The sequence below is a fragment of the Pezoporus flaviventris genome, unplaced genomic scaffold (genome assembly GCF_033815535.1).
Source record: "Pezoporus flaviventris isolate CSIRO_AGI_PZ_B2104156 unplaced genomic scaffold, CSIRO_AGI_Pfla_v1 ptg000008l, whole genome shotgun sequence".
Taxonomy (NCBI): domain Eukaryota; kingdom Metazoa; phylum Chordata; class Aves; order Psittaciformes; family Psittacidae; genus Pezoporus; species Pezoporus flaviventris.
In genome coordinates, this window is record NW_026892556.1 from 2,494,407 (window position 1) to 2,510,085 (window position 15,679).

The 15,679-nt window shown below is 48.2% G+C and overlaps 2 protein-coding genes across 9 annotated transcripts in view; both read left to right on the forward strand.

The window, feature by feature from the left end:
• Positions 1-15,679, forward strand: part of RPS6KA1 (ribosomal protein S6 kinase A1) — a 328,808-nt gene that overhangs the window by 255,281 nt on the left and 57,848 nt on the right. The gene's annotated exons all lie outside the window — the stretch shown is intronic.
• Positions 3,060-15,451, forward strand: DHDDS (dehydrodolichyl diphosphate synthase subunit). Of its 8 annotated transcripts, none has more exons than XR_009742795.1 (11): positions 3,061-3,131; positions 4,407-4,490; positions 5,367-5,483; positions 6,076-6,218; positions 7,562-7,678; positions 7,858-7,959; positions 8,614-8,728; positions 10,488-10,595; positions 13,478-13,719; positions 15,005-15,187; positions 15,295-15,451. XR_009742795.1 is itself a non-coding variant. In XM_061449881.1 (10 exons), the coding sequence occupies exons 2-9, from the start codon at positions 4,428-4,430 to the stop codon at positions 15,159-15,161; spliced, it is 810 nt and encodes a 269-aa protein (XP_061305865.1). In that variant the 5' UTR covers positions 3,060-3,131; positions 4,407-4,427; the 3' UTR covers positions 15,162-15,187; positions 15,295-15,451. The 8 variants fall into 8 exon arrangements, 6 of the variants coding, with proteins under 6 accessions (XP_061305865.1, XP_061305864.1, XP_061305860.1 ...); XR_009742796.1 differs by having other exon boundaries at positions 15,117-15,187; XM_061449881.1 differs by lacking the exon at positions 13,478-13,719 and having other exon boundaries at positions 3,060-3,131; positions 15,117-15,187.

The window sequence follows — 15,679 nt, forward strand, 5'->3', positions numbered from 1 at the left end:
CCCTACTCCTGGGCTGAGGCTCCCCAGGGGCAGAGGGAAAAGGTGCCCCGGTTGTTATCTGCTGCTGTCCCCCCTCCCCACCGCCCCCCCCTAAGTCTTGCCTTTATTTATTGCCCCGGTGGGCAGCCCCCCTGGTCCATGTCAAAGCCAACACCAAGTGAAACCTGCACTAGGACGTGCGTGAATGACGTATCTTTGGGTTTGTTTGTCGTCTTTGGTGGGTTTTTTTTTTGATTTTTTTTTTTTTTTAATATAAATATTCTGGTTTTGTATTTTTGTATATTTTAATCTTTAAGAAAAAAAAAGGGAAAAAAAAAGAAAAAAAGAGAGAGAGAGAAAGGACATAATTCCTGCAAGTTATTCTCAGGTATTGAAGCAATCTCAGGGATAAAATGCTTCTGTAGCCCAGTGCTGGACAGAGAGGAAGGCTTTTTCTAACAGCACAAAACCATGACCAAGTTAGTATTGGAAGTGTAGCTCTACCTCACTGGATGTTTGCCAGGTGGACTGTCGTTGTCAAGCTTTTCAGTGGTGTTTTTTGGTGTGTTTGGGATTTGTTTTCTTTTTAACTGTGATTTAATAAGAGTCTCTTTCCCTTCCCCATGGACTGAGGAGGAGTTTGGGTCTGTAGATCAGTGTGTGGGGATGGAGAAGCCAGGCAGTGCCATGGGAACAGCTGCTAGAGCCCATTTTGGCTCCTCAACTCCAGATTTTCCCCCAGCCTGGTGGCTTTTGAGGACTGTCCTCCATTTCTCTCTCCTGTTTATGCTCCAATGTCCCCTCCCTGCTGTCCCAATGGGAACACTCCAGTCTGCCCCATGTCCAAGTCCTCCCATTGCCTGCGGGCTGGGATGTTGCACAGGCTCCCAGCAGGCTGGTGCCGTGTGGCTGGGGGCTGGAAAGCCAGGATGGGGGTCCCAGCCTGTTCAGGGGGACATGGCAAGAGCAGGCAGTGGCCAGGGAGGTTGTTGGGATTGAGGATAACCTCAGTCTCCCCTGCCCTAACTCAGCCTCAGGCAAAAGGCTGCTGTGACCTCCTGGGACAAGGGGCCTGGTGCCAAGGTGGACCCAAGTCCAAGGGAGGTACAACTGCTTCTTCTTTCTTCTCCCTTCCTGGCTTCTCCCAAATGCTGGCTCACAATGGCTGGGGTAAACTCTGGATCCCTGGTTTTGGGGCATTAACACTCCACTTGCAGCCTGGGGGCTGGCTGGAGCCTTCCTGTGCTGGCATGTCAGGACACGGGTGCTGTTTCTGCTGGGTTTTAGGTAGCAATAGGTTTAGGTGCAGAGCAGGGCTGGAGCAGACGGGGAGCACCTACTCCATCCTCATGGATGGGGCTTGCTGAGGCTGCTGGAGCCCAGTGACCCCTCTGAGGCTTTTCTCTGCCCTGCAGCACACGGAGGATGGAGAGCAGCTCCTTGGCTGCCTGCCCTGCTCCCGTAGTTGTAATGGTGAGGTGGTGGTCTCTTCTTGGGAGGGTGTGGGGAAGGACTTTATAAGTTCTTGACTAGCAACGGGATCAGTACAAAACTACTTCAGCAAAACAGCTTTTGGCTGAACGGGGTAAATGCAATAAGAGTGCACTGGGCTGCGCGTCTAAGCCTTGCGCCTCAGCCCTGCTGCCGTGTTGTTGGGGGCTGTTGGCCTTCCCCTGGCACCTCGGTTGTGGCAGGGAAACTGCTGCCACCCCTCATTCTGTCTTCAAGAATCGTGTAGGACCTTCCCCCCCCCTTGCCCCCTGTTTAATGGTTTGGTGTTTTTTCTGCTAGATGTCTATAGTGTGTGTCAAGACCTCTGTCAAACTTCCCGTTTCTCTCAGTATTCTCCTTGATTATTGTTTACAAAAGGCAAGAGGAAAAAAGAAGAAAAAGGAAAAAAAAAATATATAGCCAAAGCATCCAATAGGTTATGGATGAGGGAGAGAGGATGTCCTCTGTGTACTGCCCCCACACAGAGCTGCAAGGGGCAGGAGCTCTGTAACCATCCCTGTCCTAGGCTGAAGTAAATGGCTTAGAGAATCACTCAGGTTTTCCCCCCCCGGAGCCAGCGTGGTACCGGGATCCAAGAAAACAGGGAGTTTTTTTCTGTAACGGGAAGCCCCACTGGAGAAGATGGGGTTGAGTTACATCTCCTCGCTCTTCCCATGGTGGTTCTTCCCGTGTCTTGACAATAATGAACTAAATTGCTGCATCATCACCCCCCTCCCCTGCCCACGCTCGGCTCGCAGGCGCTGGGCACTATGCATTAGGGGCCAGTGAGGCTGCACACTCAGGGTCCTGCTGGAACACGGGAGCGTTTGAATGTACGATGAGGAGAAGACGTCCCTCACGAGGGGGTGTCCCCGGGTGCGAAAGCCTCGACTCCCACGATTGTCTACGAGGAGACGGAAGAATGTAATAATCCATGTTTACTGCTAGCAACCAAAGCGTGTTTGTGTCAGACTCTTGGGGGTTTATGAAGCGGGAGGGAGGGAGGGAGGGAGCAACAGGGGTGGGCATTTCCCAAAGAGGTTTCCCAGTGGAGTCCCTGCAGCGGGATCCCCAGTTCCTGCTGCTGCAGGTTTTAACCCCTCGGTTTATTTGAATTTGTTTTTGTACCAACTATGTAAAATGTGTTGTTTTTATTTCCTTTTCTGGAATAATAATAATAATAATAATAAAGACCATGGGCAGTGGCTGCTGGTGATGTTCTGTGTTCTTGCCTTCTTCCTCCTCTGCGGTTGAGGAGCCCAGACCCAAACTGGGGCTGCCTGTGCAGAGGGAAGGGGGATACCCCAACCAGCCCCCATAACCACTACGGCCTTGCCGCACGGGCCCTATAAGCACCCCAGTCCCACCCGCAGCTTGCAGTGACCTGCCAACACCCCCATTGCCCTGGCACGCCCCAACCCTGTCCGCCCTCAGCCCCCCCAGCCCCGATCCTGCCTCAAAGCCCGCTCCCTTTCACCCCTCCATCGCCTCCCGCTCCCCTCAGCCACCTCACGGCACCACCGCGCCTGCGCGCCAGCCCCTCCCTCCCGCCCTGCGGCACGCGCGCCTGCGCACGCCTCCAGCCCTGGGCGCGGGAGGGTGACGTAGGCGGAAGGGCACGTCACCCTCTGGGGAAGGCTGAGGCGGCGCCGCCGGGAGAGGTAACGGGCGGTGGCGGGGCCGGGGCCGGGGCCGGGGGAGCTGGAGCTGGGCGGCCCTTTGGGGCTGTGCTCTGCTCTGCGGTGGGAGCTGTCTCCTTCCACCGGCTGTCGCCCGCCGGCCACCCTTTCCCTCCCCTCCGGGAGCCGGGGGAGGCCTGAAGGCCGCCCCGCTGCCCGCCGCCCCTGTTCACCCCGCTCCGCGCGGCCTTTCCCCCCCCCCCCCTCCCCGCTACCTCCGCCGCTGTTCACCCCGTGCTGTGGGTAGGGATTGCGGGATGAAGGTCCTGCGCCCACGGGCTGGGCAGGAGGGGGTCCTGCCCCCCCCCCCCCCCCCCGGTGCTCTGTGTCGGTGTGCAGGCACGGGGCGCCTGTGTGAAGGTTGTTCTTTAAGGTGACTGTGTGAAGGGTGGGTTGCTTCGACAGCGGTGGAAGAGGATGTGTTTTCAGACCGAGCTGGTCAAGGGGAGCGTTAAGAGCTTTAGTAACAGAGGCCGAGGTTCAGCAGTTCTTTGCCTTAATGTTTTGTGGCTGCGTCTGTGGCTAAACATCTCTTCCTGAGGGAGGAGGCCCCATGAAAACTAATGTAATCAGTGTAATTTGGATCTATTCTGGTCCCTAGATGAGAGGCTGGATCTGGACTGTTGCCCCCACAGCTCTCTGTTCAAAGCTGCTTTGCCCACATTCTGAGTGTTCCTAGCTGAGGGAGTTGAAGGTTAATGTGGAAGCTCAGCAGATTTGATAACTCAAACCAGATCTTGGTATTTGATGTGCGGATAATGTGGTAAAACCCCCAGTGTTTTTACAGCTCTGGAGCTGAAATTGCCCCTGTGAAGGAAAAGCAATATCAGTCGTGACACAAGTGCAGGGCAGTTGGTGGTGTAGAGGGTTGCATCATTTGAAGGATTTCCAGCAGCTCCCGACACAAAAGCATTGAAGGTCAGTTTGTGCTGCTGCCACCCTGTGACGTTCCTGGTGGTTGCCCAAACTGTGTGTGTGTCCCAACCCACCAGCACCGTGGCTGGAAGATGCGGTATGTGGGTTTTCTTCTTGTTACCAAAGAAAAAAGAATCCAAGGAATCCACTTTGCTGACACACACTGGAAAATTCCAGTGCTCATTTCTGAGCTCCCCCATGTTCTGCTTATCAAAGTACTTGCACAGATGATAGAAAGGGCTCCAAAGCAGCTAGTCAAAGCTTATTTTTCTAAGGTGATCATTTGTAGTTTTGGGCTCAGATTCTTCTAACCCTTTTATTTTCATCCTCCCATTGAAAAAGAAAAGGAGCTCTTGATAAAACATGTCATGGATCAGAGAGGGCGAGCTGACCATCATAGAGAGATTTTGTGCCAACATCATTAAGGTAAGGAATTAATTTGGTTACCTGTGGTAAGGGACTGGGAGGTTCCTCAGGGTGCAGAGTGGAACTGCCTTTGTGGCTGCTCTATTCTAGAAAGGGTGTGTGTTGGTGCTGGCACTGGATGTACATCCCTTAGCAGTCAAGGACAGAAGATTACTTAAGCTTAGCCTTGCAAATGAGCAATGCTGTAGGCAGTGCTTGCCAATAATGAGCTTACACTCCCAGGCTTCCATGGTGTGTGCCCTTGCTGACGAAGGCAGGGCATGGAAGGAGAAGGGAGAGAAGCAATATGGTTGGATTGTGAGTCTTAAGAAATGAAACTGAGTTTCTCTTGATTAGAATAACAACTCACCGGTTCCAGGAAGATTCTTCTGCTCAGCAGAGTCTTGAGACTGGTGACGATGTCCTTGTGAAAAGGGTCTGTGCAGACCTGATGGAAAAGAATACTCAACTGGGAGAAGGTCTTATGACTTCCTTTGTTCTCTCTGAAGTGTCTGTGAGAATGCCCTTGTGCTCTGAAATAACAAATACTTGCAATAGCAGCAGCATAACCCTGTGTGCACCCTCCCCATGGCTGCAGAGAGGTAGCTGTGGCACTGCTGCTTACGGCAGCTCTCTGTTACATGAAAGAAATGGGGAGGGCCAAGCTGCTGTTCAGTTTAGGCAGATGTCAATACTGACATGCTTTTTAGAGAGCCTAAACTGGGGTTAGCAAAGGGGTCATAAGCATTGTGCTCCTTCCACCTCCAGACTTGAATCTAGGAGATAACATTGCAGTCCTACAAACAGGCAGTGCTGCCAGGAATGGTGGCACTAAACTCTGCAGTGCAAGATGCCAGCTGGGCTGTGTGCTCTGTTGGGTTTCTCCTCATTTTCCAGGCAGGTCCAATGCCCAAGCATGTGGCCTTCATCATGGATGGCAACCGTCGTTACGCCCGCAAGTGCCACGTGGAGAGGCAGCAGGGGCACTCGCAAGGCTTCGATAAGCTGGCTCAGGTGGGAGGACATTTGCTGCCTTTGAGTTGTGTGTTGAAAGCTTGAGCCATGTTTCCTGGTGTGTTGTGTTCCTTTTCCTCACTGGAGTCAGGCCTGTGCTTGGAGCTGATGTTAGTCATCAGGGTTCCCAGCTTCACCTCCTGTCTGTCTGCTGTCTTGCAGAGTCATTCTCATCAGCTATTTTTTTCCCCTCTGTTTTGCACTCAATTAAAATATCCACCTTGCAGATCTTGAGGCTTTAATTCTGTGAAACAAGTTGAATTTCTTTGAAACGATTTTGAAAGGTATGGTTTTAAATAATTCATAGTGTTATCTGCAAGAGGTGCTTTCCCCTGGCTGGATTAGTCCCATATCTGTTATGGATTCTCATCCGTAGAATTGCTGTTTTCTCCCTGTTCTTTAAAATGAATCTGAAATTCTCATCAAGTAGGTTTTATTTGCAGCTTTCTATGATTGTTTCTTATAATCCAGTCTTAGCATAGTGGAAAATAACAGGAAGGTTATAGCAGTGGAGAAGCTGGGTCTTGCTGACCTGATTGTCTGAGTCTGCTCATCCGGCTTCTGTTTTTCACTCTGTTTTGTCTTCTTGCAGACACTGCGGTGGTGTTTAAACCTTGGCATTCGGGAGGTCACTGTTTATGCCTTTAGTATTGAGAACTTTAAACGCTCCAAGGAGGAGGTGGATGGACTAATGGATTTGGCAAGGCAGAAATTTAGCCGCCTACTGGAAGAACAGTAAGAATCTTCTCATGTCTGTATCCCACATTGTGGAACTAAAGCAGAACATGATTAGGAGTTGTTTACAGGGATGTTACTAGTTGTGAAAATGGATTAAATGAAGGAAGCCTTTTTCTCCAGCCAGAGTTTTGGGTTGAGGGACTCTGCCCACCCGGATGGGATGTACACCTCCCGAGTGGGCACAGTCCCCATGCACACTGGGTTTGTGTCTGTATCCTGTGGCTCACTGCAACAGTCCCAGGCAAGCAGCTGGGACAATGCAGCTTTCGAATAAGCACAGCACAATTAGGAATTCTTGCTTAGCACAAGATGCTCTGTGCCTTGTTTCCAGAAGTCTCAAAGCCTTGTCTTAAACTCTGTCGCAATATTCTTGGCAGATCAGAGTTCAGCTCAGTAACTTGAGCTGTGGTAACCTGAGACTTCTGCATATGGGCACACAGTGTGTTAAATCACTTGTTGGAGTTGGAGAGCTAGTTAATGTATTGTGAGTAGATGAAACTAGTAGAGGTCTGGGTGAGCAGGGAGGAGTGTTACAGTGCTGTGTTGCCCAGTAACTCGGTGGATGTGTTGGTTTCCCCATGCCTGACTCGTGCACAGAAGGGGTCCTTATCTGGTCAAGGTAAATTTGAAAGGCAGCAAAGGAGCACAGCTGGAAGGAGGGAGAGGATAGCTTGGGTGTGCTGGTAGGAGCTGGGAAGATCAGGGCTACCTGAGCACTGCAGTACTCTGTGATTCAAAGAGCCCATTTCCCTACTTTCTACCCAATGCAGCCCTTCATCAGGGAGTTTGCAGCAGAAGACAGACAGCAGCAGGAAGCCATAAGATCCCATGGGATGTCCTGTCTGCTCAGAATACTGCTATAGCAGGCATGGATGACTCCCTGTCTCCTCTGATGTTCACTCCACCACCCTCATTGATACATTAATCTTTCCTTGCACCAGAAAGTAGCTGTGCCACTCTGTGGGTGACCATTAGTCATCTTAATTTTTAATTAGATATAGGTACCAAGAGTCTGTGGTTGTATTGTAAGATTTCCATGTGGATTTTCATAACTTCAGGTAGGAATGCCTAATCTGTGATCATTTTCTAGTCCTTTGATTACATTTGTACCTCAGGAACTTGCATGGGGAATGATCAGTTTCCCTTCATGAACAGTTTGGGATGATCAAATCTAAGGCAGTTTTCCACACCTGAAAAACATTTGGTCATTTTGCCTTTTTCTAATTCTGAGCTGTGCCTGCTGCTTCCTGTCTTCATCTGGTTGAACAAGGCAGATCTGGCACTTGTGCAGTAGAGACTGATCTGTTTTCTGTAGTCCTCACTCTTCTTGTTGGGCGTAGGGAGAACCTGAAGAAACATGGTGTGTGCATCCGTGTCCTCGGGGACCTGCCCCTTCTGCCCTTGGATATTCAGGAGCTGATTGCCCAAGCTGTGCTGGCAACAAGGAACTACAACAAGTGAGTAACACACAGCTTGAAGTAGCTGATACATCTTCTACCTGAAGGCTGAGACTTGGCAGACATGCTGTGCCTTTTTATGTGCTTTGTCCTACAAGCACATGTAACTGATGTAGATATTCCCTCTGTCATCTGCTGGGCCTTCCTTAGGTTAGTCTTTCACATCTTTCTCTTTTCAGATGCTTTCTAAATGTTTGTTTTGCATACACATCGAGACATGAAATCAGCAATGCTGTCAGGGAGATGGCATGGGGGGTGGAACAAGGACTGCTGGAACCCAGGTAACTCTTGTCTTTCTCTGAGAGGCTTCATAGGTGAAAACTGCCTCTCTTCCCACCTACGCTTTGTTACTAACCCCTCAAAAGCCAAGTGGCTTTTAAATAGATCTCATTAAACCAGTATGACTGGAACAAATGACTTAAAGCTACGATGCAATGTTTGTTTTTTATTATGGCAGTTACCATGGTGATAGATATACAATAAGACAGAAGAGAAATTAGGTCTGTGTCTTAAGCTAGTTTAAATATGAAGGCAGATTTTATGCCACAACAATTGGCTGCTTGGCTGGCAGTCTTAGCTATGAGGTCAAACAACAGATGAATCAAGAATACTAAACTGTTCCTCCACCCTGGAGGATATGGAGTAGTTAGTGTGCTGTCTGCTCCAGATGGAAGTCCTCATAGTCTGGTTCCATCCCAAGAGCACACAGGGGATGCTTTAGGGGCTGAAAGAACATTTGAACTAGCCTGTGGAACAGACAGCAGTATCCAACAGAAGCAAGTTGATGACAGGCTGTGGTACAGCTCCACCACCCAGTTTTAATCTGCAGTTCTGTGTTTAGAAAGAAACCAAACCCCTCGGTAATTCTGATTTAGCAGTGCCACCTCTGTTGGGTCAGGAAAGTGATCTCAGTAAGATGCCTCTGTCTCTCTTAGTGACGTGTCTGAATCATTGCTTGATAAGTGTCTGTACACCAACAACTCCCCTGACCCAGACCTCCTGATTCGAACCTCTGGAGAGGTTCGACTGAGTGATTTCCTACTCTGGCAGGTAAAGTCTTTGTTTTCTTCTTGACATATTCCATCTTTATATCAGAGTGTTCTGCTGACTTCAGGCATGAGCTGACATGTGGGCTCTTAAACTCTCTCTGCCAGGGGTTAGGTAACTTCTTGGATGGGCTAAGTGCTGGGGCATCTCTGAGGAACCTGTTTCTTGCAGTTCTGTGATTGCCTAAAATACCTTGCAGCCTGAGTCTGACACTGTATCATCCCGAAAACAATGGGAACTCACAGATTAGTCTAGCTGACAGCAGCTAAGGAAATCATGAATTGCTCATCCTTTGTGCCTCACATTTAGGTAATTCCTCATTTGTTAGTAAATTCCTGGCTTTAATTTAACCTGGCGACATGTTTCCTGGGATGAGGAAGATTTCTACATCCCTGGGAGACGTGTTTGTGACATGCCAGCTGGAGGTGTAACCCTGTAACATAGACGTAAGGTACGTGCTTGACTTGTCACAGCTTCAGAAGTTTGTTAGGCTTTCATACTGAAACAAGACCCCAGAAGATGTGTTCTAAGGCTGGCATAGTCAAATCAAGCATGACAAGGCTGGCAAGCTCAGACCTAGTAAGTTCAGAATGCATCTAAAGCTCATGTATTTGCAGTTACAGTATCGAAAGCTACTTCCATTTCTCTCTTCTGTGCTAGGCCTTATTCTTTGTAACCCAGATTTTGCAGGAGAACATTTGAGTTGAGCTGCTTTACTTAAGGCTAACATTTTGTTTTACATGTACACAGCCAAAACCCCACTGCCTTTAAGCAACCACATCAAATGTTCTTATTCCAAGTAATTTAATTGGCAGGTTCACAGAAGCTGTCTGGCCTGAGTTGTGGTTGCCTTCCAAGGCACCCCCTCTCCTCCCTGTGTTTTTGGAGGACCTGTACTCTTGCCCGTGTTATGGATTACAGCATGAGCAGCAAAGGAGAACGTGTGATTGTGCTCCTGCTCTGCCAGCTCACACACCAGAGCAGTAGTGCAAATTTCCCTTCACTATCAATTGTGTGTGTCCTGATGGCCCCAAACTAGGAGGAAATCATGCTTTCAGGATGATTCTCTGATGTCAAGGAAAATGTCCTTATGGTGGTGATTGTATAGAATTGACACTAAGTTTCTGTAGCATCACAATTTTAAGAGTTGTAGAGAGTCCATTAAGTGTTAGATATTGTGGTAATGGTCATAGGAACACTTTTACCTGAAACTTTGAGGACCTTGATGGCAAAAGCAGGCTTTTAATTTGGAAACTTGAATCATGCAGCATTAGAATCAATTCAGTGCACCTCGTGGGTTCATTAAGCAGTTTAAATGCTATGAGTGGGCAGTAAGGAGCAACACAGGATGTCGTTTGATTAAATGTCATGTCATGTCCTGATCCTCAGTTCATCTGTTATTCCTTTCACTCAGCTTTTGGTAGTCCAGTGTTGCTATTTTAGTTATGTTGTAAGTCTGTGATGCTTAAGCTTATAAAAAAATACCTCTGTGAAGGCCACCATAGCATTACAAAGAATTCTGCTGGTATCTTTGCAGAAATGGATGACTGGTGTCCCAGCATTTAAAAACTAATTGGAAAGACTACATTGTGTAATTTCAAACTCTCCTGGCCAATATTTATTTCATTTTAAGTAGAATCTGGTAACACAGCTTAGGTAAAATCTTTGTGGGAGATCTGGCATAATTTGACCATTAGAGATGCATTTTGATGACTTTTCCCTTGCTAAATGACTAAATTATTGGTGATCTTGTTTTCTGCAGACATCCCATTCATGCCTGGTGTTTCAGTCAGTCTTGTGGCCAGAATATTCCTTTTGGAACTTGTGTGAGGCTATCCTTCGGTTCCAGATGAACTACAGTGCTTTACAGGTAAGGGAGCTGGAGAAGGGATAGAAAGCTCAGCACAACATGTTCCCTGCACAGCAACGTGCTGAAGATCAGGTGAGAGTGTGCCAGGTGGGAACAGAGGGACTGTTCATTCAGTGTGGGTAATCTTGTTTCAGTTGCAGGTAATGTTGGATGTGTGGCTTCTCCTGTACCTGTGTGGTCTGTTGTATCTTAGCGTGTGGCCAGACTCCTCTCTTTTGAGGAATACCTAAAATATCTGAAGTCACCACTGTCTCTATTACTCATTGCTCATTCCACCAGCTGGAAGCATCTGTCTCCACTCCTCAGCTGACAGGACAGAATAAGGAAGCACTCCTGATTTGCTACAGCATAAAATCAGCCAGTTCAACTCAAACCACTTCATCAGTGGTTTATGCAAAGACTGCTGAGTACACTGTGGAATGAGCAGGGAGAATCTGCATGCTCTTCCTCCACCTCTGTTGCTTTCAGGCTTGTTACAAGTAGGTTTAGAGTTTCCTTTCTGGGACCTGAAGTGAGGCTGCGTGCATTGTGAGACTGTGGGCAAGTGTCCACTTTCTGGTGGGTCCAGATGGGCCTACTTGAGTTTGTTCCTATTGCTTGCTGTCATTGTTCCTCTCCTCTTCACTCTTTTGTTGTGAGTTCTTCCTGACCTGGTGCTGATAAATCTGGCCAAGTTAGTAGTGATTTAGTAATCTGGTTATTTTTAAGCAAAACAAATTTGGGAGCTGGAGCTCTTGATGGAGAAAGGTGAGGGGCACCAGCTTGTAGCACAGAGACAGCAGTGACTGGCCGGAGGAGGAATTCAGTGCGGTGACTCTTACCTCTGCTGTATCTGGCTGCTGAGTATGTCTGTTCCTTAATTATTTGGGTCCTCTCCTTTTAAAGACAGGCATTATATTGCCCTTTTCTGCCTTCAGGGACCTTGCTCACCTCTGAGAGCTGTCAAAGATTATAGACAGCCATGGTTATGGGTGAGTTTAATCAGGTTCAGTCAGTCTGGAAACGTTCAAATTCTCCACGTCCTTAACCTCTGTAATTCCTTTTTCTGCCCTTTTCCTACCAGCAACTCATTGTATTAGTACAACTAATGACAATTCACCTTCTGCATGAAGAGAAAAGCAAAAAAGGCAGTAGTGTTTGTCGTTGACATCAGCTTGGCCTCTGTCTTGAACAGTGTTGAACAGTAAGGTCACTGTTCTGCCTTTGCTCCTAGTGCTCATTTCTGGTGGGTGACAAATGCTGTGTCTGTTCTCAGCTTGTCTCGTCTTTTCTTCGTTCTTATTTGTGGCTATGTGTGTTCACGCTATGCTATTATCAAGGTTTCTTATTGTTCAGCTTTGTTCTTTGGTCAGTTTTCTTGCTGTGAGATCCACTTTGCAGTATATAAGGCTGCCCTTTTCTCAGGGGATGCAGTCCAGTTGTGCAGAAGGGAGGATATCTGACTCGAAGGAACTGATCAGATTTAGGACCTGGGGCTCAGGGGTTGATTTGCTGAGAAACCACAGTATATAGCAGTAGCTATGTCTGCTTTGGGAGAGTGCTGCTGTGTTCAGGACACTAGAGACAGTTACAGCAGCTGCATGGAAGGTTTAACAAGGTACATAAAAAAAAGCCCCAACCACCTTGATTTGGAGGTGTTGGCAAAAACTATCTCCCTTCCAGCAACTCACAGCATCACCTTTAATGGCTGTCTTCATTTCCCACTTAGCCTGCTGCTCAAGGGAGTCTTCTAGCTGGTTGTTTGTCCCCACTTAGCCCCAGGATTAGCTGTAACTCGATTTTGGTGTGTGGTGGACCCAGGAAGAGGGTGCAGATGTTGGTTGGCAAAGCTGCCCTGTGGAAGGGGTCACGCCAAGCCTTTCCTGGTGAACAGGCAGAGGTTCACTCTGTTCAGGGGTGGAACAGGCTGACGATCTCTGCATTTCTACTCAACAGAGCTGCAGCAGTGGAGTGCTATCAATTCAGTGAGCTTTCTGTAGCTAGGGATATTTCCACTCTTGTTCCCAGCACAACAAATGCTAATTTACAGTGCCAGAGCATAGACTGAGGCATAGGGAAAGTGTGGTGAAGAGTGAGTCAGGCTCTCATTAGAATAATTCTTTCTTGCTTGTTTGAAAGGCCAGCACTCCCCAGCGAGTGTGTGTGTGTGTGTGTCAGGTTGTGTCGCAGTGACCAGTTCTAGTCTTGTTTTTCTAAAACTGGAGGCTGCAGATGTGTGTTTGCTGTTGGAGGTTGCAGGTTATGAAATGTGCAATAAGAAGAAATCCCAAAGTGATGCTCTGCAAAAATATTCCAATCCTTGAAGGGTAGGCAAGGGTAGCTACTGCCTCTACCTTTCTCCTGCCCATCCTGCTGTGTCTGGAGCCAGGGCATTATTAGATCACTAATAATGCTGAGCCCACTCATGCTTTATGCTGCAGCTGATTTAGCTCAATATCTGATCATCTGCTCAAAGAATTGCCCCCATAAGTAAGTGTTCTGAATCCTGTAACCCCTTTCAGATGCCATGTGAATAGGATCAAAGATTCTACAGTGACACTGGTGAGGATAGATTGTGTGTACGTCTGTGGTTTAAAAGTCCTCCTGTATGCTGTTCCTCTCCAGCATCTGAGGGTTTCTCCACAATCTGTGACCTTTAACTATTTTGCCTAGGAGCTGATGCTGTGAGCAGACTTGGCTCCTGGGGAGAAGGTCCAGAAGCATATCTCTATATCTCTTTATAACCAGTCAAGCAGGAGGAGGCAGATGCAGGGCCACCCTTCATTTAATCTGAAGCCTCATGGCCCAAGCAGAGGCTGTTTCTTCCATAACCTATGCTGCTTGACCACAGATGAGCTAAAAGGCCTGCTAAAGTGCTAACACTCTACTGCTTTTCACTCTAGAAGGCCAGAGACTCCTACATGGAGGAAAGGAGGCGACAGCAGATGGAAAGGGATCAGGCTTATGTGGCAAAGAAGCTGCAGCAGGAGGGGGTTGCATCCCACGGAGACTCTCGGCGCCGGTGGACACTGTTGCAGACATGCACTGCCATGAGGGAGGAGAGAATCCAGAGCTTCCTGCAGGCACTGGAGCACAAGAGAGCGGACTTCTTTGAGAGATTGTGTTCGGTGTCCGCATGACACAGGTGCTGGGTTCTTCATGGGAAGACCATTTTAATATGTGTTAGAGGGAACAGTTGCTGCCCTGAGGAATTCACTCGCTGTGAGGACACAGGGCTGCTGCTGTAAGACTTGTCCCTGCTGGCCCTGACCAAGGGCAGGGACAGAGAGTACTGTGAACCCTTCTAGTTCTGTGAATGCTGCCGAGGAAGGTAGTGCCGTCCGGACTCACCTCCCTGCCCCTGGTGATGGAGAATAAGCACACCCCACTGTATCTCTGCTGCTTGATACTTTACAGGTCTGGGGGTTTTGGTGACAAGAAGTTACCCGAAATGAGCCTCTGGTTGTGTTTGACTCCTCATGAATTGGCCCAAGCAAACCAATTCAGTCCTGCTAAATCAGTCCAGACTTGAATTCTTTCCATAGTGAATCTCTGTGGAGATTTCCTCTGCTGTTCAATAAAGGGAGCCTTGCTTCCTGCAGGGAGAGGGTAATTCCTGGTGTGGAAGGGAGCCCCGTGCCAAGCAGTGGCAGAGATATTCCCCACTGCCTACTTCATGAGAGCATCTTGGCTTTTCCCCACCTTACTCTGCTGGTTTAGATCTGCTCTTGTCTCCCAGAGAGCTAAAGTGAGGTGGTGTCAGCCTTGCTGTAAGGGAAAAAAGATACTCCAAAGTCTCGCGATCCCTTCTGAGCACTGTGTGTTGGGAGAACCCAAATGCCAAAGATGCTGATGATGAAGCTGACTATCGGTGCTTAGCAAAGGTTGCCTTTGCTAAGGCAAGTTGCCTGACTGGGTTTAAACCACGACAGCAGGCAAGGAAGAATGACTGGGAATTAACTTCATGGCTCAGAATACAGTACCAAAACCAGCCTCTGCCCCCAGCCAATATGGTTTTGAAGGATTATTTAACTGATTGAAGTGGGAGTGGCCAGAGCAGCTGTGGAGTGTGGTTTGTTCTCAGAGTTCCATTGGCAGGGACATGGGTTAGCTTATTTCCAAGCCTGTATCCACCTCTGATTTCTCCTGGTTTCCGTCCCCATGGTCAAAATACCAGAAAATGTCTTCATTGGTGTTTCTGACGCACATCCAGGTGCAGCACTACCAGCCAGTGCTGGATTTCAAGTGTTCCTTTTTGCCTCCAGGTGAAAACTAGGAAAACGCAGAGTCAAAAGACTTGTCCGTGCTGCAAACCCAGCACTTTGTGAAGAGGATAACTATTGTCAAATTGTGAATAAAGCCTATTTGTACCAAACTTACTTAAACCCCAAGCTGAACATCTAAAAGTACGTAGAGCTTCTTATCCTAAGGTGTGATGAAGTCGGTCTCTGGGTCTATTATGATATTGTTTAACCTGTGACAGACTCTTCATCGAATTCCTGTTAGACTGGAGACAATTTGAAGGCTGTGTTCTCTTTACAGTCTGGTGTGAGCAATTTGCTGCTGCCCCAAGGCTTGCCTGAGTGAAGCTCCATGCACGTACCTCCTCTTGCGTAAGTAGCAAACGGTAGCTTGGCTAAAAGCATGGTGAGATGATGGGAGCTGTCGGTTGGAAACTTCCTTTGCTGTTGTTTTCCTTTTCTCTGTCTTCACCTTCCAGGAAGCTGTTTGTGGAAATAGTTTGCTCTGCATGAGATGGAGCACTCTGCAGTCTGCTTGGCCAGAGCTGTTTTCTACCTGAGGATGTATTACCTTAAAAAGGGGTTTGGTTGTGTTACGATGCTGTAGGTGACCAAAGCTGCAGCGGTGGTTTTCCACACTGTAGCACTACTGTTGCAAGGGTGGGAATTGAAGGACCTGGTTTACAGAAAGCTTGTAGGGAAAGAGTCCCTTTTATAAAATAGCCTTTGCTGTAATAGGGGAGGAGAAAAATGCCCTTCAGACAGTGGAAAAAGGCTTGAGTTACCTGATGGTTTATCCGACCTGCATTGGTTAATCCAGTAAAATGTCATGCCTTCCAGTTGGGGTTGGCTGTGAGTTACGCA

Excerpts from the sequence above, each read along its gene's own strand:
- DHDDS (XM_061449876.1), top strand. The coding sequence starts at position 4,428 with ATGTCATGGATCAGAGAGGGCGAGCTGACCATCATAGAGAGATTTTGT. Across the intron at positions 6,219-7,561 it reads AGCCGCCTACTGGAAGAACA|GGAGAACCTGAAGAAACATG; the intron begins GTAAGAATCTTC and ends TGTTGGGCGTAG. Across the intron at positions 7,679-7,857 it reads GCAACAAGGAACTACAACAA|ATGCTTTCTAAATGTTTGTT; the intron begins GTGAGTAACACA and ends TTCTCTTTTCAG.